Below are 24,929 nucleotides of genomic sequence, written 5' to 3' on the forward strand. Positions count from 1 at the left end.
GCGCAGACCTCTAATCCCAGCATTATACATTGTGGTTTTTTGTTCTGCAAGTTTCATATCTGACTCCAAGTATTAAAGTTTATGCAGGGTCTTTTGCCCCATGAAACACCTTGACTCTGAACACATCAGACATACAGGTTTTCAGATACTGGTTTCTCTGTCCAATCACCTTTAAACGTCGTGTTTTCCCGTGATCGACTTTTCTGAATTTTTGAGCGGCCCTGCCATAGATTGGCGACCTGCCTAGGGTGTACCCCGCCTCTTGCCAGACAGATGGATGGATGGATGGATGGATGTGTCTCGGCTGAGAAGAGTTTAGAGCTGGCTCACTCACTGGTTCAGACTTCATTGCTGGGACAGAAGGCCATGGCGGTGTAGGTTTATGTAGGAAGTGACAGATGAATTAACCAATCGGATTTTAATTTATAGTGGGAGGAACCAAAAATTTATTGCCCTTCTCGAAGGCCAGTGCGAGCTTCACCGTGAGTCAGTGCCATCAGTGCAATCACCTTCCAGCCGGTGTAGCGTTCATCGGTAGTCTTACTGAATACTAATAAAGTGGTCAAGCCAGCGCTATCGAGAGCAAGTAGCACAGGCTAACGACCGAGAAACTCAGATTTCCATCTCCAGACACTTCTTCCACGCAGCTTGCTCCAGTATTTTTCACTCAGACTTAAGTATTCATTTCTCTTTTAAAATCAACATCGACAAATACACACAACAGAGCGATCTGGCAGCCTGCCGCTAATCCCTTGCAAAATCCTTTGCCCTGTTGCTTTTTTGGTGTTCCTGGCTAAGTTTTGGCTGAGCTGAAGTCCCAGCTCTAATAGGAACGGTTCGCCACTGGATGGATGGATGTTTTTGAGGAAGCCAGACCAGAAAAAGTAAATGAAAAAAGAAATCCTTCCCTTTACGACCCCTTTCTCTCTCCATAGCTAGCTAGAAGCAACAGAGGATCTGCTGCAGAAGCTGAGCTGGTTCATGCTGATAAACCTGGTCTGGTGAACTACTTTGTGAACCATCATCCAACAACTGATGTCTCCTACTTTAGACGTTTAAGATTAACAGTGACGAATGAAAATGAACACACGAGGGGAATATATGATTGGAAGCATGAAAAGACCGCTATTGAATCATCCAGCCACCGCAGTGCACTTTCTGATAGAGGAGTAGGCAGTGTAACTCCTCTCGACTTTCCTGGCTGGCCTCCCATACCTTTCAACTCCACCAGCACACAAATGATCAATCTCTGGTCTGGCTCGTTGTCTTTTTTTAATAAGACTTCTTTATGACCTTCTGGGGCAAATTTAATAACGCTACAAATTGCCATCATAGATTTGTTTTATCTCGACATGGGCCATAAAACCAGCTCTTCCCTTGAACACTGGCACTAAAACCGTCTAATTAATGGGGTTGCTGTGGTGGACAGAGACAAAGCCTTGCTCTGCATTTCACCTCTGTCGGTGATGATTGCCCTTCTAAGCCATCTTGGATTTGGTTTACTATGCATTCATTCATTACTTCACTTCAGCAGACAGAGGGCCGGTATTGGTTCTGTTGCTCAGTAATACTCACCAGTAGAACTTCAGTGAAGGTCCCACCGCCAACACGACGAATGGTACCACTGTGTAGCAGATAGCGATCTGCGTGCTGGCCCACGTAATCACGTCGTAGATGAGCTTGTGTGTAGCGGAACCCAGGAAGTGCTGCCTTACGTTATGTCTTACCTAAAGTAAGAAGAATCAACACAAATATTTATTATTAAAAAAAGTTTGATAATGTTTTTTTTTCCCTAAAACCAAACTACATCTGTCTCACAGACGTTCTGAAAGTGAGCCTAGTGCAATTTTTCACAAAAATGGACTGAATAGTAGTGCACTGTGATTTGGGAACAACAAAGCAGATAATACATCGACTTTTACTGATTTAATGAGCTCTGTGGTTCTTCGCTGCAGATTGCATTGATGCGACATGACATTAAAAAGCTCTTTGCTGCTGCTGCTTGACTCTGTTCCTCTGACACGGAAAGAAACTTCAGCAACATCCATCATTAAAGGCAGGCAGTCCGAAAGTAATCCTCAACCGAAACACTGACGCTGCTTTGGATATCGAGGCTTCGGGTCTTGTTTATAATAAAGGCAAAATACAAAAAGGTACTCCAAGTTTAACAAGCAAATAATAGGAAGGAATAAAACAACAACAATGCAGAGCGTGCAGTTAGAGAAAAAATAATCCACAAAAGTTGACTGACCAGCTCCAGTGTGCGCCGTTTTCATACAACTCAGTGTGTGTTACTCCATTTATCTCATCTCATTATCTCTAGCCGCTTTATCCTGTTCTACAGGGTCGCAGGCAAGCTGGAGCCTATCCCAGCTGACTACGGGCGAAAGGCGGGGTACACCCTGGACAAGTCGCCAGGTCATCACAGGGCTGACACATAGACACAGACAACCATTCACACTCACATTCACACCTACGCTCAATTTAGAGTCACCAGTTAACCTAACCTGCATGTCTTTGGACTGTGGGGGAAACCGGAGCACCCGGAGGAAACCCACACAGACACGGGGAGAACATGCAAACTCCACACAGAAAGGCCCTCGCCGGCCCCGGGGCTCGAACCCGGACCTTCTTGCCGTGAGGCGACAGCGCTAACCACTACACCACCGTGCCGCCCCTACTCCATTTATACCACAACAATTTTCTAACGATTACAATATTTATTTTATTAAAAAAAAAAAATCAACAAAACATCACATCACTGCACATTTTAATGGTTTATAATTAACAAGTATTCACTTAGCCTGAGGCGGAAAATTGTTTTAATATAAATACACAGGTGCTCATTTAAAAATAAATAAATAAATAAATTGTATTAAAAAATAGCCTTAATGAGGCTGTAGCTCTAGTCTGGCTAACGCAACTTCAAAGCTCTGCGAGCATTTGGTCTGGCAAAGATATTAAGCCCAACCGTTTCCCAAAGCGCGTGGTTGACCCGCCTCCCTGAAATGCCTCAGTTTGCTACTGGTCGAAGCCAGAAAAGGCTGTGACGAAGCTTAAACCAATCACATCACTCTTTCCTCTGACGTATGTGACGCGACGGAAACTGTTTGAGTAAGAGGAAGAAGATAAATACCTCCAGGGCTGCTCTTTGCTCCGTTTTCAATGAGAACTTCCCGTTGAATGCTTTCAATACAGCATCTACCGCTGTGTCAAAGGCTTGCTGCTGCTCCATGTTCGTAATGTTTCTAGTGAATGAAGCGCTTCCGGCATAGATTCTGTAAACAATCTATGGCTTCCGGTCGCAGTTCTACTACGTCACTGCCTTGAACACGCCTCTACCCAGGGCCGTTAGAGATGCTCAAAGTTGATTGGCTCCCGATTTTTCGGGAGCTTGGAAGAGCTGGAGATAGCTTGCCTTGCCAGACTAAGTTCGCAACAGGCCCCCGTGTTGCGTCACACTTAGGATGGGCGGGCCCAGGCTACTGTAGCTCATACTGGCCAAGATGGCCATAAAATCGTAAATATGACAGATGGTGCCACTCATCTCATCTCATCTCATTATCTCTAGCCGCTTTATCCTTCTACAGGGTCGCAGGCAAGCTGGAGCCTATCCCAGCTGACTACGGGCGAAAGGCGGGGTACACCCTGGACAAGTCGCCAGGTCATCACAGGGCTGACACATAGACACAGACAACCATTCACACTCACATTCACACCTACGGTCAATTTAGAGTCACCAGTTAACCTAACCTGCATGTCTTTGGACTGTGGGGGAAACCGGAGCACCCGGAGGAAACCCACGCGGACACGGGGAGAACATGCAAACTCCACACAGAAAGGCCCTCGCCGGCCCCGGGGCTCGAACCCAGGACCTTCTTGCTGTGAGGCGACAGCGCTAACCACTACACCACCGTGCCGCCCCGATGGTGCCACTGTCTTGGCAAATTTTATACACACCCATCTGGGGAACATTGTACTGTATGCGAGTTTGATCGAAATCCGATCAATCCTGTAGGAGGAGTAGCGATTTTTGTAAATTGTGGATGAACGATGACAGACGAACGGTGTGTGATCACATAAGCTCATCCGGCCTGGCCTGCAGCCAGAGGAGCTAAAAATCATTTCTTTCAAACTTCAAAAGCAGCATACAAATGTAATAAAGGCGCAGTGCCGACTTGTGTCGCTTATCTACGCCGAGTCACATAAAATACTTTGTTTTGACATACCGTATATATAAATAAATAAATAAATAAATAAATAAATAAATCACATCACGGTTCCACCTTACTTTTGACCAAACTTCGTAGCATCTTTTGTGCTTTTAGGAACAGCATTTTCTTTCATAATCTGTAATTCTTCCTCACTTACTGTGATGAAGCGATTGGCCGCCATTTTGCCAGAGGTGATTATCGAGAAATGGTCCGAATTTCTCAACCAAATCAGCGCGTACGATTTTCTATAATCACCTGCGCAGTTATACTATTTAGATTTAATGTTGCCGGTCATTTTACCAAGAAACTTCCTGCCCTCAAGAGTTTACAACTGAGACTCCGTCCATAAACGTTAAATTATTGCATCCTGAAAAGAAAAAAAAAAGTCACATTAACGATTATACAATTCTCATCTCATTATCTGTAGCCGCTTTATCCTGTTCTACAGGGTCACAGGCAAGCTGGAGCCTATCCCAGCTGACTACGGGCGAAAGGCGGGGTACACCCTGGACAAGTCGCCAGGTCATCACAGGGCTGACACATAGACACAGACAACCATTCACACTCACATTCACACCTACGCTCAATTTAGAGTCACCAGTTAACCTAACCTGCATGTCTTTGGACTGTGGGGGAAACCAGAGCACCCGGAGGAAACCCACGCGGACACGGGGAGAACATGCAAACTCCACACAGAAAGGCCCTCGCCGGCCACGGGGCTCGAACCCGGACCTTCTTGCTGTGAGGCGACAGCGCTAACCACTACACCACCGTGCCGCCCCACCAATATTCCTGCACCTGCTGTATTTCTGTTTTTTGTTGTCTTAGAAATTAAAATGCCTATTTTGAACGAAAACAACTTTTCAGTTCCTTTGGCCCTTCAATTAAAAGATCTTGGTATTGCAAATTGTGTCCATTTCCATTTATTTCTGGAGATATCACAAAAGTTGTGAATAAAATTAAGGGGTGCCAACACTGCTATGCGGGGCTGTACCGTCAGAGCTGCTGTTGGAGAAAATTAATCACTTCAGTCCAGTCAGAATATAAACTGTGGTGATGAGAATAAATAATAAACCAAACAAATTTTTTTTTCCCCGACATTTTACTCGTCTCTCACAATCTGCTACTTACTGCCCGGGCTGCCAGTGTCATGGCGATGCCTGTGATGAAGGTGAGGTAGTATCCTGGGTACACGCCGTGCCACATGGCCGAGAGCAGGAAGGTGGCTGCTGTTGGGTGGTACGGACAGCGTTCATAACACACCCTACAGGCGACATACGCAACACAGCGTGAGCAGGAACACAACCTGAACTCTCACAAGGTTTACAGTAACAGAGATTTACCTTTTAAGCCAAAGTGCTGTCTGAATGTTCCAGTTGTCGAGGAATGTCTTGAAGCTTGTTGCAAGCTGCAGGTAAGTACAGAGAACAAGGACGCTCACAATTCCTGCCTCGAGAAAAATAAAGACTTGTTAACTGACTCTCTCATACCTCTATGTCCAGTATTCTCAAGTTTGAGATCAGGTCCCATCTTGGAGTGCCGTCTTTGTGGTAACCATTGAACCCAAAACCAGCAGCGTTGTTGATTGCGTCGGCTGGAAAAGCCAAAAAAAAAAAGCGCTTATTATTACATATTGTATTATATAAATATCATGATGTTATTAACTCCTTATTAACCTCGCTTGCATGGTCTTTCAGGAAAATATTTTTTTCAAGGTCTTGACAGTACGGAGTTGACCGAGGGCTGATATTTTCCCATAAATACCAAGCAAGCGAGGTTAATAAGGAGTTTATTATATATGGTTTTTTTGTTATTCCTAAGATTAAAATAGACAGTCATTATAATGAGGCATGATGCTACTTTCAGGTCACATCATATTTGTAATGTAGTTGAGTCACGCATACAGAATAAACGGCAAGTGGTTTCAAAATTTATTTCAGTGACTTCTTGGCTGTTTAGCAGGTCTTCACCAGCACCGTTTTCGTTGTCATCTTCGGGCCCGTTTACACGAGGACGCTGTCGGGTAAAAACGACTAAATATTTTATCGGAAGTGCCTTTCGTCTACACGGGGACGGCGTTTCCGAGGCTGAAAAACGGAAAAAAATTTGAAAACGCCTTCCAGAGTGGATACCGTAAAATACCAAATAATAGCCTGGGCGATTATTTGTCTCAATCACGTAAGAGACCCGGCGCGTATTAGAGACTAGGCGGCTATTTGGAACAGGCGATTAATTCCTTCTTCACAAACACCTTCCCCAAAATCTACCTCAAAACGGGGAAAAAAATCATTCTCAGATAGGCCTACTTTTAACCAGTATAACTTACAGTTTGTTTAGAGTTAGATTACAGATAGCACGGTGCCGACTTCGGGGAATTTTGAAGACGCAGAATGCATCTTCGCATGGCACAGTCGGGGTGGATAAAGGATAAATCACACACCTTTTCCTGTTAATGACTAGTTAAGTGCATGCTTTACAAAATAATCAAGAAACCACACCATTGTCTGTGCGCAGCACTGTGATTTAATTACTCTGCAAAGTTATGGTCACTTGCTATCACCCTCACCCATGCAGCCTCCACCCTTTGCGCTTCGCGATGTCTGTCAATCTGAAATTGCATGGAGGGCGCGACGTTGAAGCAACATAATTAGGGTGCGAAGTGTCAAACCAAAGGGTTTTTTCTTATGCTGAAAAATAAGTGACCTGCAGTGGCTACATACTGTCATCTTGCATTCTCACGTTTCTCTCCAAGACGTCTCCCTATTTGGCCGATATGAGCCTATTCCCCGAGTGAGTTGGTACGGTAGCTCGACCCCGTAGAAAACTTAAAGTTCGGATGAAAGTTAGTTGAATAGGTTACTGACTTGTAGGCCTACATGTTGCCTGCCTGACGCGTGCTTCTGCCCAACTTGCACGACAGATTACTTGTTGAAAAGGCCCCTTGGATTAGATTGGCCGCGAGCAGACTGAAATGCATGTTAGAACGCTCTCACCTTTTTTGTAAAGCGTCTTCCAGATCCGAATGGGTAAGGGCAAGTGAAATGGTATAAGGTCTTTAATAAAACTCAGTGTGTGCTTTGACGCATGCATTCGGCAATTTAGGTCGTTTAACAGAAGCAGCAGTCCAACCTTGGAAACCCGCAGTCCTCAATGTCACCACACACGCTGGCTTTCGTTGGGTATACCCAAAGGGGTGGCTAAGACATCTGTCAAAAGTTACGGAGTTGCATTCCTCAAGAAATATTACGGTAGACCAAGATTATAACATTGAAATGGCATGTTTATTATCACGTAACAAAATGTTGTAAACAGTATTATCGAAATAATTTCATTCATTCATTCATTCATTCATATTGTTTCGGTAGAAAACTATGCAGTGCAAAATCGTTTAAACACCAGAAAACCAGAAAAGTGCTGGGCCTCAAGATTCTAGATAGAACGTTCGGACGCTTTTTTTTAGACCCCGGCAAGTATTCGGAACCGGCCTTTATTTGTCACAACACACGCGTACACCCGGCCGTTAAAGGGAACTCGGCGGTTAACTGGAACTCGGCTATTATTTGGTATTTTACGGTAAGTTAAAAACAGCCCCCGTTGCATATCCGTCTAAACTACCCAATACGCGAAACTCTGCTCGGATCTGCTCACGTCGGGTACGCGGTTACGTCATACATATGTCATATACTGTACATGCCAGCCCGGGAAGTAAGAAAGGAAGTAAAAAAGTAAGAGCATGTCTGATTACATCGATCCAACGGACCTTCAAGCTGCTCTGGCAGCTTTAATAAACGTCCAGGAGTCCTTCGAACATCTATACCGAATCTGCACATATACCGTTAATGAACAGAGGCGGGTATAGTATGCTCTTACTTTTTTACTTACTTTCTTACTTACCATAGCAGTCAAAGTTTTCGCAGTGCAGATCAGACAAGACGGAAGACGTTGCGCATGCGTGCAGACATAGCGGAGGTCTTTCACAGCACCACCTAGCCGCCTGGCATGCACATCCAATTGAATTCCACACATTCATGCGTCACCGTATAGACGCAGATTTCCTCCTTGAAAACGGTCGTGCAGACGCGGAAAAAAAAAGTGAGAACGAAAACGGACTTTTGCGTTTTTGTTTCAGATCGTCCCTGTGTAAAGTGGGCCTTCAGCATGGCTTTCTTGTTCGCGTCCATGTGCAGCCTCTTTGAGGTAATAAAATATGCTTTCTGAATGCTCGTCGTTGCTCTTTTCTTGAATAACTCGGCCAGTTCTGATTTCCAATTCATCTATTTTTGTCGTTTTGCAACACTGAAAGCCGCCGCCTTGGAAAGTCAGTCCGTAATAGCCCACGGGCATTACAGGAAAATTCTGCCTGTCAAGGAACCAAATCAGAGCGCACAATTTTACCGGAAGTACAGTAGCTTGTGCCATATAATAAACATATTTCTACCACAGTGCTGCTGAATTCTCAAACCTGATTGGTCAGAAGGTGCGGATTCATTTTCTATAACAATCTAATTCAAATACGCTTATCCTAACATCATTCTAATACGTTATTGTTTCTATGGTAACAACTCAGACTTGTACAGCAGACAACACGCGTATAATTGTTGATATAGTGCAGCTTTCTGTATGGAGGCTATTTAACATTTATGGAAGGTGTCTCGAGTGTCAGCGTTTTGTAACAGGCGGTAAGTTTTACGCCACGGGAGAGTCTTCAAAACAGAGGCCTTTGTGCTTTCCAGTTTCTCGGTAACATGACAAATATCCGGCGAGGGAAAAGAAAAAAAGTCTTGTGAGTGAATGCTCATAGCTCCTATACCGCAAGTAATAACTAACTTGTTTCATGGATGTTCCACAACAGTAAACGCATAAAAAGTACCAATTTGTCATTCAGTAATTAATTAATTAAAACCTAAATCACTGGCTGTTAAAGGAATAAAACACTTCAGTACATGCTGATACTGGAAAAATGATCAGTGATGGGGTGGTAAGAGCAGCTTTGCTTTGGTTAGGCTGCATCACACCACAATGATGATTACTTTTCTATAACCGCACACCCTGTCCTATTTTATTCCTTATCATATGAAAACACTGTTATAATACAGCATACACACAAGGTGATATCTTTATAAAGTACTTCTTTTTAAAAAGGGGGGGGGGTTCTTTTTTTGGACACAAGAGGGCAGCAGATCATCAACACAATATGGTAATACAAGTAATGGAACCCAATCACCCACCCAGCGTCCATACGAAATAGTACTTGGGCCGCAGGCTGAGCATGGACAGGTAGAGGTAGAAAATGCGCAGATAGATGGGCTGGGAGGTGATGAATTGTTCGTCGATGATGCGCTCCACAGGACACATGCGATAGAAGATTAGATAGACCAGCAGACAAAGGGCGCAGGTACCCAGCTTCACCAGCACGTCTCTCTGAAACGACATGTAGCCGCAGTCAGTGTACTAATCACCTAAAGAAAAATATCCACCTACATGACAAACTGAAGGTGCTGCGTGTGGAATTATCGCTCAGTGATTTTTATGATTTGAATATCACTGAGACCTGTTATTCCAGTATCTTGGTTACATAACCTGGAAGCAAGTTCGTTTTTGTTGTGAGGTAACGCTGATGAGCTAGAACACATCCCGCAAGGAAATGTGTTGCAAACATTGGTAGTGCAGTTTGCTAAAGGGGAATTTGACTCGTGTGTAGCTTTACACATTGGTCAGCTCTCATCAGGGCCGTCTGCTGAAACAAATATTGAATGGGTTTATATTTAACAGTTATTCTATGAAATCCAGTCGTACACGAGCTGATAGCTGACGAGACACGTAGCGCCGAGTCGGCTATAAGCCGTGTACGACGAGATTGAGTGGAATAGCTTTTATTCTATCCACATTCACTGGATTTTGAGAAACAGGGCATTTTTATTTTTGCAAATTTGATACAAAATAATTTTAAAAACTTTATAATAAATCTTGAAAAATAAAAAAATTATTTAAAAAAAAAATTCTTACCATCAAATACCGTGAGTAGAGCAAAACAAAATGGCAGCACGTGTGGCTGAACCGACCAAGGACGAAATAAAAACTCGACTCGAAAACAAAACCCCAAAAATCAAGTATTTAAAAAGAAACAGAAATACAGGGTGTCTCAAAAAACGTACTCACACTAACTGTCCCCAACATGCTGCCTTTTTTGTGTTGCAGGTGTAATTAATTAATCACAGCATGGCAGGAAATTATCGCACCAAACCAAGAACAATTGATGCATTGAAATTGGAAATTGAAAGACAATGTTGCGATATTCCTAATGACCCGTTTCGTGACGTTTGCGAATCCCTTGGTGCGCGTTATCGGCGTTGTCTGGACAATAATGGTCATCAATTTGAACATTTGCGAACAGGATTCTTCAATTACATTTGTCTTCTGTATTCGAAGCTATTCCATTTCACTCTGTTCATAAATAAAGGTTTTCTCGTCATTCAAAGTGCGAGTACATTTTTTTGAGACACCCTGTAGATAAAAAGAATAGGTTTTTGTTCCCCCACCCCAATAGCTCCTGTTCCACACTCCAGCCCAGTCGGTGGCAGTAATACCACTTTAAGGTGGTTTGACAACCACCAAAAAACCCGAAAGAAGATGACCCCCCCCCCCCAATGAATAAATAAATAAATAAATAAAAAGGCAACAAAATATGGAATAAAAGTATTTGATGTTAAGAACGTATCTTTTTTTTACTTTTCAAGAATTATTGCATTTTTCACAAATTGCTACTGTCATTTCGCCGGTTTGTTTACATTCTAAGCGGAAATTATTGTTGGATGTTTTGTATAAAAAGTTATCAAATTTGCAAAAAAAAAAAACTCCATTTCTCAAAATTTCAGTAAATGTGGATAGAATAAAACAGTTATTCCACTCAATCTCGTCGTATGTGGCTTATAGCCAACACGGCGCTACGCACCTCGTCAGCCATCAGCTCCTGTACGACTCGATTTCGTGGAATAACATCATAATTATATGTAATATATTTAAATTATATATTTTTGTCTCAAGTCTGCTTGTTTAGGAAAGTCAAGCTTAAAAAAAAAAAAACTCCCACCCCAAACATATGGTGGTGTATGTTTACCTCACTGATTCATTGGATTAACCTGTGCTGTAATTTATTTACACAAACAGACCTCAACACTGAAAGTGGTTCCTGGCTGTACAAACAGGAGCAGAACACGTTCTCTCTGTACCCGGGCAAGACAAATTCTTTTGACTAATCTGCTTTTTCGTGATACAAGTCAGCAGATTTGTCTTCTTTTCACAACACAGACAGAGGACTAAAGCACTGCCAATAGGTGTCGCAATGGGATTCAGAAGTTATTAACCGTTTTATATCGAGATGTGCTTAACTGAGAATGCCAAATGCTTGGGGACCTGAGGACTCCGACAACATGTTAGCACACAAAGCAGATGGCTACAGGCTACTGTTAGCGATGAGGGAACCCGTGGGAACTGGTGTGTCCTGATCTGATCTATTCTTTACACTGCGGTTGCACTTTTCTGTAATACTGCTGAGAGCAACCATCATCTGCTCCAACAATTCCCACAGGACCACACAGGGGAAACTAGTAAAAACCACCTTGAGCCAGCTGCATGGGGAATTTCCTGTCTGAAGGAAAGGAACAAATATCTCCATGACATTACAATGCATTTAAACCTGGTGTTGTGTCAAAAAAAAAATATCAATAAATAGTCTGTCTTCACATTCAGAGCCTATGATATGGCCACAAGGGGGAGACAGAGTGCCAAAGTGTGTGTCTACCTTTGGTGAGGGGTCGCTCTGCTTGAATTTGCCATTCTCCTTCCCATTTGACTCCACATGTTTGTGCTGATAGCTCCTGCCCTCGATGAAAGCTGTGTAGTCGTTGTAGGAGCATGTGGGACCCGCCAGGATGCCCAGGAAGTTACAGTTATAACTCAAATACTCTAGAAGGCTTGGCATTTTCCTGCAGCACACAAAGCAAACACAGTATGAGCATCAAGTCCACCAACAACCAAATCATTTACAGAGCTGTCAAATGTTATTTACTCATCAGTAGAGCGGCGGCTACAATTATCGACAGTCCATAATTAGACACCTTTTCAGATTTACTGATGCAAAACAATTTTACAAAGGTGAGTTTCAGTTACAACAGTCATTACTGGTTAATCAACTGGAAGACCCGCCTCACCCTTTGATCTTTTCGTCTGATGACAGCTCGTTACCGGAGATGGAATTTTTTTTTTTTTAAGCATGATCAGCAATTTGAGAAAAACCCAGACGTTATCATCGCAGGTAAGCATGGTGGAAAGATCAGGGACATGTTTTTACTTATCGAATTCTCCAATATTTCATGATCTCCTTGTCGAAACCTACTTTGTTTCTTACTCTTTCATTTGACAGTCGCCATTTTGTATCTAAATTCTCGTTTGAGAATCACGTGAGGTGTCGATAATAGTGATCACTTTCCCCGGTGTCCACCATTATCGACACCCTGTGGAATTAAGTGACATTTACAACTGTTATGGATCGATCTTTGTGTAACATTGTTGAAGTAGATGAAGTACTTTAAAAAAATCTCATCTCATCTCATTATCTGTAGCCGCTTTATCCTGTTCTACAGGGTCGCAGGCAAGCTGGAGCCTATCCCAGCTGACTACGGGCGAAAGGCGGGGTACACCCTGGACAAGTCACCAGGTCATCACAGGGCTGACACATAGACACAGACAACCATTCACACTCACATTCACACCTACGGCCAATTTAGAGTCACCAGTTAACCAAACCTGCATGTCTTTGGACTGTGGGGGAAACCGGAGCACCCGGAGGAAACCCACGCGGACACGGGGAGAACATGCAAACTCCACACAGAAAGGCCCTCGCCGGCCACGGGGCTCGAACCCGGACCTTCTTGCTGTGAGGCGACAGCGCTAACCACTACACCACCGTGCCGCCTGTGCTCAGATTTATAAGAATTTTTTTTTTCTGATTCATAATAGAATGGAGCTTATAGAGTATTTGGAATCCTGTTGTAATAAATAGAATTAGAGCAGAATTAAATTCCTCGCATATAAAAAAAATTACATGCTTGAAATATTCAGATTTTTCTATTCCATTCAGAAAATTTTTTTTGCAGTTTGTTGTAAATATCTACTACGTATTACAACATCAGTAAACATTTTATATTTTGGTTCGAGGAATGGCATGTGACCTTTGACCTGGGTTTTCATGCGGTTACAATGTCAATTGCCTGTTAACATTTATTGGTAAACAACAAAACTAGAAATGAACACAAACAACAACGAATGATTAACAAAATGCGATCTACGAAAATACTTAGAAAGTGGAACAAAAAGATTTTCCGACAGGTTAAACATTATCACTTCATTTGTTTACAAACTTTACAATTACTTCCTCGTTTACGTAAGCACCGACATCAATACGTTTATATAAAAGCTATTTTGGACTAAATATAAGTCTATGTAAAACAAATTTTAAATAAAAGCTATGTTTTGTTAACTTAATACCACATACCGATTTTTTTTTTAAATAAAGAATTATCTGGATGTCGATAATTGTGGAACGGGGTCACGTGATCTGATACGCTAAGTAATCGGGAATCAACTTTTTTTTTTCCTCCAGTGGAAGTTTGAGTAATTATTCATGCACAATTTACATATTGAAAGCCTTTTCTACTTTTGCAACAGCCAAAAGATTAAGGTGTCGATAATTGTAGCCGCCGCTCTAGTTTTTAAAAAAATCCTAATTGCATTGCTGGTGTAGAGTAGGTTGCATCAGATAAAGACGATCTTGACTTGGAAGGCAGGCTGCCAGTCATCATAATAAAGAAACCTGGGAGTCATTCTGATTTTAAGTGCCATATAAAAACACTGAAAATTTATATGCAAATAAAAAGCAGTGTTGTATAGCACCACAGCCTCGTCTATCTAAGCCAAGTCTCGGACCTTAGCTATAATGATTTTATTATTATGACTGTTACGCCTGTTTCTCCTATAGAATACAGAACCTGTATTGTCGTCACTGTTCTAAATAATGCTCCTGTTTTAAATCTGTTCTGCTACTTCCGCCTCTGTTCCTTTCTCCCTTGCTCCAGATCACATCAGGAACACACTGTTGCTTGGCAACAACCCTCCAGTCCCTAATGTGAAAATAGGAAGCCTCGGCCACCGCTATCTGACTCAGATCCTGGAGGCAGTTGGGCAAGAACGCCTGCGACTCCTGCCTGGAAGAGCGACAGCGCTCGCTTTGTGGAGGAGGGGACTAGTACAGAGCTGATGGAGACATTATATTATGTTGCTGATCAAAACAACGAAACGTAACTAATTTAGAGTGCAGCAAAAGGCAACAGGATGAGGTGATTGAGTCAGTGTGAGAAACAGGTCAGTGGAAATAGCTAATGGTTGATGAAATGGCAGAAAAGACAGAGGCTGGAATAAGGTAAATGTGTAAATATGTACAACCCCGATTCCAAAAAAGTTGGGACAAAGTACAAATTGTAAATAAAAACGGAATGCAATGATGTGGAAGTTTCAAAATTCCATATTTTATTCAGAATAGAACATAGATGACATATTGAATGTTTAAACTGAGAAAATGTATCATTTAAAGAGAAAAATTAGGTGATTTTAAATTTCATGACACATCTCAAAAAAGTTGGGACAAGGCCATGTTTACCACTGTGAGACATCCCCTTTTCTCTTTACAACAGTCTGTAAACGTCTGGGGGCTGAGGAGACAAGTTGCTCAAGTTTAGGGATAGGAATGTTAACCCATTCTTGTCTAATGTAGGATTCTAGTTGCTCAACTGTCTTAGGTCTTTTTTGTCGTATCTTCCATTTTATGATGCGCCAAATGTTTTCTATGGGTGAAAGATCTGGACTGCAGGCTGGCCAGTTCAGTACCCGGACCCTTCTTCTACGCAGCCATGATGCTGTAATTGATGCAGCATGTTGGAAAATGCAAGGTCTTCCCTGAAAGAGATGTCGTCTGGATGGGAGCATATGTTGCTCTAGAACCTGGATATACCTTTCAGCATTGATAGTGTCTTTCCAGATGTGTAAGCTGCCCATGCCACACGCACTAATGCAACCCCATACCATCAGAGATGCAGGCTTCTGAACTGAGCGCTGATAACAACTTGGGTCGTCCTTCTCCTCTTTAGTCCGAATGACACGGCGTCCCTGATTTCCATAAAGAACTTCAAATTTTGATTCGTCTGACCACAGAACAGTTTTCCACTTTGCCACAGTCCATTTTAAATGAGCCTTGGCCCAGACAAGACGTCTGCGCTTCTGGATCATGTTTAGATACGGCTTCTTCTTTGAACTATAGAGTTTTAGCTGGCAACGGCGGATGGCACGGTGAATTGTGTTCACAGATAATGTTCTCTGGAAATATTCCTGAGCCCATTTTGTGATTTCCAATACAGAAGCATGCCTGTATGTGACGCAGTGCCGTCTAAGGGCCCGAAGATCACGGGCACCCAGTATGGCTTTCCGGCCTTGACCCTTACGCACAGAGATTCTTCCAGATTCTCTGAATCTTTTGATGATATTATGCACTGTAGATGATGATATGCTCAAACTCTTTGTAATTTTACACTGTCGAACTCCTTTCTGATATTGCTCCACTATTTGTCGGCGCAGAATTAGGGGGATTGGTGATCCTCTTCCCATCTTTACTTCTGAGAGCCGCTGCCACTCCAAGATGCTCTTTTTATACCCAGTCATGTTAATGACCTATTGCCAATTGACCTAATGAGTTGCAGTTTGGTCCTCCAGCTGTTCTTTTTTTGTACCTTTAACTTTTCCAGCCTCTTATTGCCCCTGTCCCAACTTTGAGATGTGTTGCTGTCATGAAATTTCAAAATGAGCCAATATTTGGCATGAAATTTCAAAATGTCTCACTTTCGACATGTGATATGTTGTCTATGTTCTATTGTGAATACAATATCAGTTTTTGAGATTTGTAAATTATTGCATTCCGTTTTCATTTACAATTTGTACTTTGTCCCAACTTTTTTGGAATCGGGGTTGTAATCCCATCCCAGATATAAACATACCTTTCCCACATACCTGACAGCAAGATACTTTTGAGTAGGCTTGAGATGCTCTTCCTTCTTTGTTAGACCTGTGAAAAACACACATTTGTCTTACTGTCCTTGTAAGGATTTTGCATTGGCAATAATTAATGCAGCTAGTTAACAGTTATTCCATGAAATCGAGTCGGACATGAGCTGATAGCCGATGAGGAGCGTAGCGCAGAGTCGGCCATCAGCCACGTATGATGAGATTGAGTGGAATAACGGTTTATTTTATCCACATTCACTGGATTTGAGAAACTGAGCATTTTTATTTTTTGAAAAATTCGAAAAATAAAAACTTTATACAAAACGTCCGACAAAATCATTTCCGCTTTGAATGTACAGTAACCGGCGGAATGACAGTAGCAATTTGTGAAAAATGCTATAATAATAATAATAATAATAATAATAATAATTCTTGAAAAATAAAAAAATAAAAAGATGCATTATCATCAAATATTTTTATTCCATATTTTGTTCCTTTTTTTTGGGCGGTTAAAGGATATGGGACATGAAACAAAAGCACACTATATCAGTTTCTTTCCATTAAAAATATGAATTAATTGCATCAACAAATACAAAATCATCCATTAAATTCAGCAAAATCGTTATATTCGTGATGATTATATGGCATTTCTGCTCGACTTCCGATATGCATTTTTTGCAACCGGAAGAGCCGCTGTCACGTGATCATACGTCACAAAAACTTTCGGGCACAGCACAAGCGGGTAGATGAATGGAGAAGTGGATGACAAGAAAATTGTTTTTATAGTCTTTAAAGTACATTGGACATCATACATTGGACATCATGGTGTATTGTGCTGCTTATGGTTGCAATAATTCCAATGGGAAATGCCCTGGAGTAAGTTTTTTTGCATTCCCCAAGGACCCGAAGCTGAGGAAAGTGTGGGCTCACCTGCGCATGCGCAGTAGGACAAATCCAAGAGGTAGGATAACTTTACAGAACACCTGTTGAAAAATCTTTGCACCTACTGTTTCCCACAAACTGTGTTCGGACCATTTCACTGAGGATTCTTTCAACATTAATACTCAGGTACTGAGCGATATTAATTCGTGAAACATGAAGTATAAGGATGAGAAAAAAAAAAAACCAGTTTAAATCGGGAAGCTGCGCACATTTGCGCCAGGCTGCACAAATGTGCGCAGCTTCCCGATTTAAACTGTTTTTTTCTCATCCTTATACTTCATGTTTCATGAATTAATATCGCTTTTTTTTTTAAAATCGGATCTGCGCGATTCAGCCGTGAAAAAGGCGGCATCCGCCGAAAGGCGCGCTGTTTGCATCCCTGCACGGAGGCCAGGGGACAGGGCAGGAATATTTTTGTTGATATGAGTGATCCGGTGCGATTTCGCGACCCCCCTGTTGAAGACCTCTGCGCTAAGCGAATGAAAGCCGAGGTAAGGATTAGTATTATAATTTTGGGTGTATCAATTATTGATTATCATAATTCTGACTCGTTTCGCCATTTTGAATGTTTTCATCTCGGACTCTGGAAGCATTGTATCTCAATCAATCTCGAAAAATATCAGCAAAAAAAAAACTAGCTTGCAACGGACTTTAGCTAGATCTATGATGAACTTTCAATGTATGATACAAAAATAATACTTCTTTCAGCAGATCATTAGCCTTTGAGCAGAATTGTTTTTAACTTACCAGGAAGTGTTATCGAGCCGACCGCTTTCAGTTTCATGAGGGCTGAATGAACTCTCACTCTCAGAATCATCTGACCCGTCAGAGTAAAGACAAGATCCATGTTCATGTGAATTTCCAGCTATCGGTTCGAATTGATAGGGTCTAACTTCACATCTCTGTGAAACATTGGGAATGTCACTGTCGATGGTGTCCGTTTCGGTAACCTGTTTACATTAGATTCCCAAGCGCTGGCTCCTTGGAAAGTTTTTGTTACGTCACGGGTCACGTGACCACCTAGCTCATTAACGAATCCTTGTTTTACGCTGATGAATAATGTAATGATTTTCACATTTTTGACGCCCTGCAGTGATTTAGATGGCATTTCTTATGTCCTTTATACATAATTATGCCCAGGTAAAAATCCATGTCCTATATCCTTTAAAGGTACATTACCACCACTGACTGGGCTGGAGTGTGGAACAGGAACTATTGGGGGGGGGGGGGGGGGGGGGGGGGGGGGTATTTCAAGTAATCAAGTAAAGTTTTTATTTTGCCCTCGGTTGGTTCAGCAACACACGCCGCCATTTTGTCTTTCTCTACTCACGGTATGAGCGGATATCCTAGTAGTAGAGTAGCCTATCAGAATGTGCAATTGCTCATATCCAGTGAATGTGGATAGAATAATTAAATGATATGCCTACACCTAAATCTAACCCTAACCTTAAAAGGAAATTTATAGTTCTTTTAGCCTTTTTTTTTTTTTAAAGAAACCCTGCTGTGCATATGCATACACACACTAGTCTATAGCGAACACATGATGAGTCACTGGACTGGGGCTAGTGACAGAGGCACACACCAATCTCTCCAGCCAATTCCTGTGTGATTCACACCAGTCTGCCATTAATACGGTCATGACTGTGTGCGTGTGTCTAAGTGCGTCAGCTTTAAATCTGCCAAGACAGCACCATAACCATGTCGCTCAGACATCCATCAAAAACCCTCAGTCAACACAGGGAAAGCAGCGAGCAAATAGCTTAGTCACTGTTACGCTGTCAAATGGAAGGTACAGTCCAAAGTTCCTTCTCATATGCCTTTTGCATTCATGTCAGCAAACACAGACTGTAAACTGTGACATACAAGGAAAAGCTAATAAAACAAAAGTACTTCCAAGGGTTCAAGGATGACAAGAACGACTGTTTTTGTTGTTTTGTAAGAATGACTCGCTTAACAAAAGATACATCTCCATGAACTGTCAACAGGGATGCCTCCACAGCCAATAATTCTAGTCCTCCTTGTTACTCGTACATCTGTAATATCCTTAAAACATACTTCAAACAGGAACGAAGCTACTGAAGAAAAACTGTTTCAGACATCTGACCTTGGATCGATTTGGATCGATTCCAAAATCTAGTAAGTTCAATGGGTCACCGGCTTTATGCAGTTATTACAAGCAAGAGATACGCAACCAAATATTAAGTGTGGTTTACGTCAAGTCTATCTGTTCCTATACTTTTGCTCACCAGAAAAATGGGTGATCTGCTACCGAAGCGGCTTTGTTCTAAATTGCTGAACACATCCAGGTGTAAATATCAGGAAATGAAAAGTGAAATTCTGATGAATCATCTCGTTCGTATTTTGATCTCAAAAAAACAAAAATATGTCTTCAGTGTACAGAAAGAAAAAAGAAAAAAAATTGCTCTTGCTGTTCCAATACTTTCAGAGGGGATGCTATATTACAGCCATGTGATCTAATGATCAAGTGCAACATGAGCCTTTAAAACAAATGCTTATAATAAATGTCAGTACTATCAGTTTATAATAAAAAGAGGTGTGGAATATGCATCAATTTTTTTTTAATGCGATAGTCATGCATCCATCACTTGCATCTCTAAATTATATAGAAAAATCACTTATCCCATGTAAATCTATCTTAACATTACAGACTTATGTCTGGAATCCTGTTCAAACAATGCTTAAAGAAACTAATGTCTGTAAAACCCCTGGTTTTTGACCGTGCATGAATAAGTTCATATGGTGTGTGATGTGAAGGCCGGCATGCTGAGTAAAGCTGAGACCAACTTCAAAAGAGAAAATAAATGGTATCACTCCATTTCTTATAAATTAACCATCCCGCCATCATTTCCTCTTAATGCTGAACAGGCACGTAAGTGGCATATGTCTGAACTGGGCCATGACCGTATGCAAAATCAGATAGAGAAACACTGAAACAGAGACGAACATGTAAAAGTATGGTGACGTTGGTTTGGGGAAATCACCTTCTGTCCAATGAACAGCACTGCTGCTTTTTTTTGGGAAGCTGTAAGAACTGAATGTAATTTTTTGCATGTATAACGAGAACTTTATTCCTTTGATACAATACGTACATCCGAGGCTGTCGGATATCTGATACAGGCTGTCTAATTAGTTACAATAGGGGTGTTCACACAGCAACTTTTACTCCGGTGTAGCACCGGGGCTGTCCCGGTAGAGCGTTCACACGGTACAAAGTTATACCGGTGTAGCCCCTGAAAGCTGCTTAAACCGGTGCAAATCTAACCCTGCTCGGGAGGTGGTTTCAGAAATTTACTCCGGAGTAAATGCTAGTTTGCGGGGCAGCACTGATATAAAATGGGACGTCTGAACGCTACAGGGGTAGACTCGCTACGCGTGAGGAGAGTTGATTACATACGGGCATTGCATAATTTGCATCCTGGTATTTTGCGCTTCCAAAATGGCGAATATCAACAACAGAACTGCGTGTCTTCCAGTGTTGCCAGATTGGGCGGTTTTAAGTGCATTTTGGCGGATTTGAACATATTTTGGGCTGGAAAACGTCAGCAGTATCTGGCAACACTGGTGTCTTCATCCACGTTGTTTTCCCGGCGCTTGGTGATGCCATGACAACCGGGAAAAGGAAGTACATTTTCATGCATGCGCATATTTCATTTCCGCATTATTACTATCGTATAGCACGGTCGCAAAAACTGCCGTGTGAATGCAAGTGGGGCTGCACCGGTGCTAACACGCTTCTCTCTAGTAAGCAGGGTTGTGACGTGTGAACACTCCACAAAATTTACACCGGTGTAAGATATATCGCAACAAAATACATCGGTGCAGCATCGATGCAAATATGTGCCGTGTGAACACCCCTAAAGTCGGGTCTCAGCTCTGTTCTACATCAGATAAGAGACAGACTAAGCAGCTATACGTTTCCAGCCAAGATTGATTTTGAAAAAAAGGTGAACGTACTGAAACTGACACTCACCATCATGGATCTCAAATGCCAGACTGCTGATCTTCTGCGTGATTACCATCAAGGGCCTTGAGTGAGAGATAAGAGAAAGGAGAGTGTGAATACAAAATAAATATCAAACTATATCTGCTTTCACTTACAAGAGAATTAGAAACATTGCAATTTGTGTTATTAGTGTCAAGGACAGTGACTACAATTAACAGTATAAACGCAAGTAGGCCAGGCTTAACCAAAGCTTATTTTGATCTGTTGTCTCTGGCCAGATGTTAAAGGACACCCAGTTTCCTGATCTTTACATCTAGATGTGTTAAACAACTAAGAACATGGCACATTTAGTGGCAGACCACCCAATTTTTAGGTGATCAAAATTATAGGAACAGATGGTCATAAAGTAAACAACACTTAATATTTGGTTGCATATCCACTGCTTGCAATCGCCGCAACAAATCTGTGAACCACTGACATCACCAAAACTGGTGTATGCTTCTTTTGTGATGTGTTTCCAGGCCTATACAACAGCTACTTTCAGTTCTTATTTGATTTAGGGGCTTCCTCCCTTCAATCTCCTCTTCAGGAGATGAAATGCATGCTCAAATCGGTTAGTCTGGTGATTGATTTGACCAGTCTAAAACTTTCCACTTTTTTTCCCCCCTGATGAAGTCCTTTGCTGTGTTGGCAGAGTATTTTGAGACTCCTTTTGAGATTCTCAAAAAGAGATTCAGTATGGCCCCCTATTCCTCGCTATCCGGACTCCGAGCAGGAGTTTGTGGTCGAGGTGGACACATCAGACAGTGGAATTGGAGCAATTCTTTCCCAAAGGTAACGTCTCAAAAATGTACCCATCCGCTACTACTAGTCGCCTGGCCCCTCCCCCCCTCCAGTGCTGCCCAGCCTGCTCGAGATTGCTCTCTGTCCTGGCTCCCCGTTGGTGGAATGACCTTCCCCCACTGAGGTCAGAACTACCGACTCCCCTGACCACCTTCAAGCACAGACTGAAGACCCGTCTCTTCAGTCTGCACCTTTCTCCTGCTTCCCTGCCCGCTGTGTAATCATGTAGCAGTCTAGACCAACCCAGGTTGTGTACTGTCTAGCCTGGGGTTAGCCGTTTGAGTTTTATTTTTCTCCATTTAGTTGTACTTTGTATGGATGGTTTGCTTCCTTGGCTGTTTGCTGAATGTTGGTATTTCAACAGAATGACACCAAGTATTATTCTGTCACTTGTTCAGTTGGCATTAGAACTTTCTTGTCTAGAAGTTCAGCACTTCGTGTATCTGGCTTTTGCACTTCTTGTATGTCGCTCTGGACAAGAGCGTCTACTAAATGCCATATAACGTAATGTAATGTGCCTTCTGTTCCCGAAAGGTATCTCCAGCAAAGAGGAATTACAAGAAACGAGAACAACTACTCTCCAGTGAAGCAGCACTTGAAGTGTGGAGATACTGGCTATAAGGTTCCAAAACACCTATTCACCATCATGAGGGCTCACAAAAATCTGGAGTACATCAAGACAGCACAAAGACTCAACGCCCATCAAGCCAGGCGGACGCTATTCTTTACATGCTTGAATGTTTTAATCACTTCCCAACCTGGTTCAAAGAACAATATCACATTTGTGAAAATCCTCACTTCAACAACGCACCTGAATCCATTGGACCAGAGTACTGTTGTTAGTTCCCATCCTACAGGATATACAGTGGGGCAAAAAAGTATTTAGTCACCAATTGTGCAAGTTCTCCCACTTAAAAAGATGAGAGAGGCCTGTAATTTTCATCATAGGTATACCTCAACTATGAGAGACAAAATGAGAAAAAAAAATCCAGAAAATCACATTGTCTGATTTTTAAAGAATTTATTTGCAAATATTATGGTGGAAAATAAGTATTTGGTCAATAACAAAAGTTCATCTCAATACTTTGTTATATACCCTTTGTTGGCAATGACAGAGGTCAAACATTTTCTGTAAGTCTTCACAAGGTTTCCACACACTGTTGCTGGTATTTTGGCCCATTCCTCCATGCAGATCTCCTCTAGAGCAGTGATGTTTTGGGGCTGTCGCTGGGCAACACGGACTTTCAACTCCCTCCAAAGATTTTCTATGGGGTTGAGATCTGGAGACTGGCTAGGCCACTCCAGGACCTTGAAATGCTTCTTACGAAGCCACTCCTTCGTTGCCCGGGCAGTGTGTTTGGGATCATTGTCATGCTGAAAGACCCTGCCACGTTTCATCTTCAATGCCCTTGCTGATGGAAGGAGGTTTTCACTCAAAATCTCACGATACATGGCCCCATTCATTCTTTCCTTTACACAGATCAGTCGTCCTGGTCCCTTTGCAGAAAAACAGCCCCAAAGCATGATGTTTCCACCCCCATGCTTCACAGTAGGTATGGTGTTCTTTGGATGCAACTCAGCATTCTTTCTCCTCCAAACACAAGTTGAGTTTTTACCAAAAAGTTCTATTTTGGTTTCATCTGACCATATGACATTCTCCCAATCCTCTTCTGGATCATCCAAATGCTCTCTAGCAAACTTCAGACGGGCCTGGACATGTACTGGCTTAAGCAGGAGGACACGTCTGGCACTGCAGGATTTGAGTCCCTGGCGGCGTAGTGCGTTACTGATGGTAGCCTTTGTTACTTTGGTCCCAGCTCTCTGCAGGTCATTCACTAGGTCCCCCTGTGTGGTTCTGGGATTTTTGCTCACTGTTCTTGTGATCATTTTGACCCCACGGGGTGAGATCTTGCGTGGAGCCCCAGATCGAGGGAGATTATCAGTGGTCTTGTATGTCTTCCATTTTCTAATAATTGCTCCCACAGTTGATTTCTTCACACCAAGCTGCTTACCTGTTGCAGATTCAGTCTTCCCAGCCTGGTGCAAGTCTACAATTTTGTTTCTGGTGTCCTTTGACAGCTCTTTGGTCTTGGCCATAGTGGAGTTTGGAGTGTGACTGTTTGAGGTTGTGGACAGGTGTCTTTTATACTGATAACGAGTTCAAACAGGTGCCATTAATACAGGTAACGAGTGGCGGACAGAGGAGCCTCTTAAAGAAGTTGTTACAGGTCTGTGAGAGCCAGAAATCTTGCTTGTTTGTAGGTGACCAAATACTTATTTTACCGAGGAATTTACCAATTAATTCATTAAAAATCCTACAATGTGATTTCCTGGATTCTTTCCCCCCATTCTGTCTCTCATAGTTGAAGTGTACCTATGATGAAAATTACAGGCCTCTCTCATCTTTTTAAGTGGGAGAACTTGCACAATTGATGACTGACTAAATACTTTTTTGCCCCACTGTAATGGAGGAGATCCAACAAGCCTCACATGATGACCCCACACCGCCAGCATGTCCAACAGATAAAACTTATGTGCTCCAAACCAAGAGAGGAAGTGGGCCCCCACTTCCCTCTGCTCCGTACACCCACACATCACATATACTCAAAGGTTTGTGGAAAACACATTATGTGAAGAGATACTGAGCAGCATGTTAAAAGATGCACAGTGTGAGCTCAGGCCAAAACACCGACACCAGCCACCCGCTGGGGTTTTAGGGCCACGTCCCATTCCACATTGCCTATGGTAGTACATAGTACTTCATTACATCATCGATCTTCCCAACTGCCTAAGACACACCAGTATTTTAACCACCATAAGCCAATTTACCCCTTTACCCAAGTTGCCCACAAGTCACG

At 42.3% G+C, this 24,929-nt stretch overlaps 1 protein-coding gene across 1 annotated transcript in view; it reads right to left on the reverse strand.

Moving 5' to 3' along the window:
- Positions 1 to 24,929, reverse strand: part of mboat2a (membrane bound O-acyltransferase domain containing 2a) — a 210,087-nt gene that overhangs the window by 6,292 nt on the left and 178,866 nt on the right. The window contains exons 5-12 of the mRNA XM_060934098.1: positions 21,256 to 21,311; positions 16,329 to 16,383; positions 12,016 to 12,199; positions 9,443 to 9,635; positions 5,705 to 5,808; positions 5,558 to 5,622; positions 5,346 to 5,478; positions 1,576 to 1,727 (exon numbers count right to left, since the gene is read on the reverse strand). Coding sequence (XP_060790081.1) covers positions 1,576 to 1,727; positions 5,346 to 5,478; positions 5,558 to 5,622; positions 5,705 to 5,808; positions 9,443 to 9,635; positions 12,016 to 12,199; positions 16,329 to 16,383; positions 21,256 to 21,311 — 942 coding nt within the window. The remainder of the gene's footprint in view (positions 1 to 1,575; positions 1,728 to 5,345; positions 5,479 to 5,557; positions 5,623 to 5,704; positions 5,809 to 9,442; positions 9,636 to 12,015; positions 12,200 to 16,328; positions 16,384 to 21,255; positions 21,312 to 24,929) is intronic.

The sequence above is a fragment of the Neoarius graeffei genome, chromosome 11 (genome assembly GCF_027579695.1).
Source record: "Neoarius graeffei isolate fNeoGra1 chromosome 11, fNeoGra1.pri, whole genome shotgun sequence".
Lineage (NCBI taxonomy): Eukaryota > Metazoa > Chordata > Actinopteri > Siluriformes > Ariidae > Neoarius > Neoarius graeffei.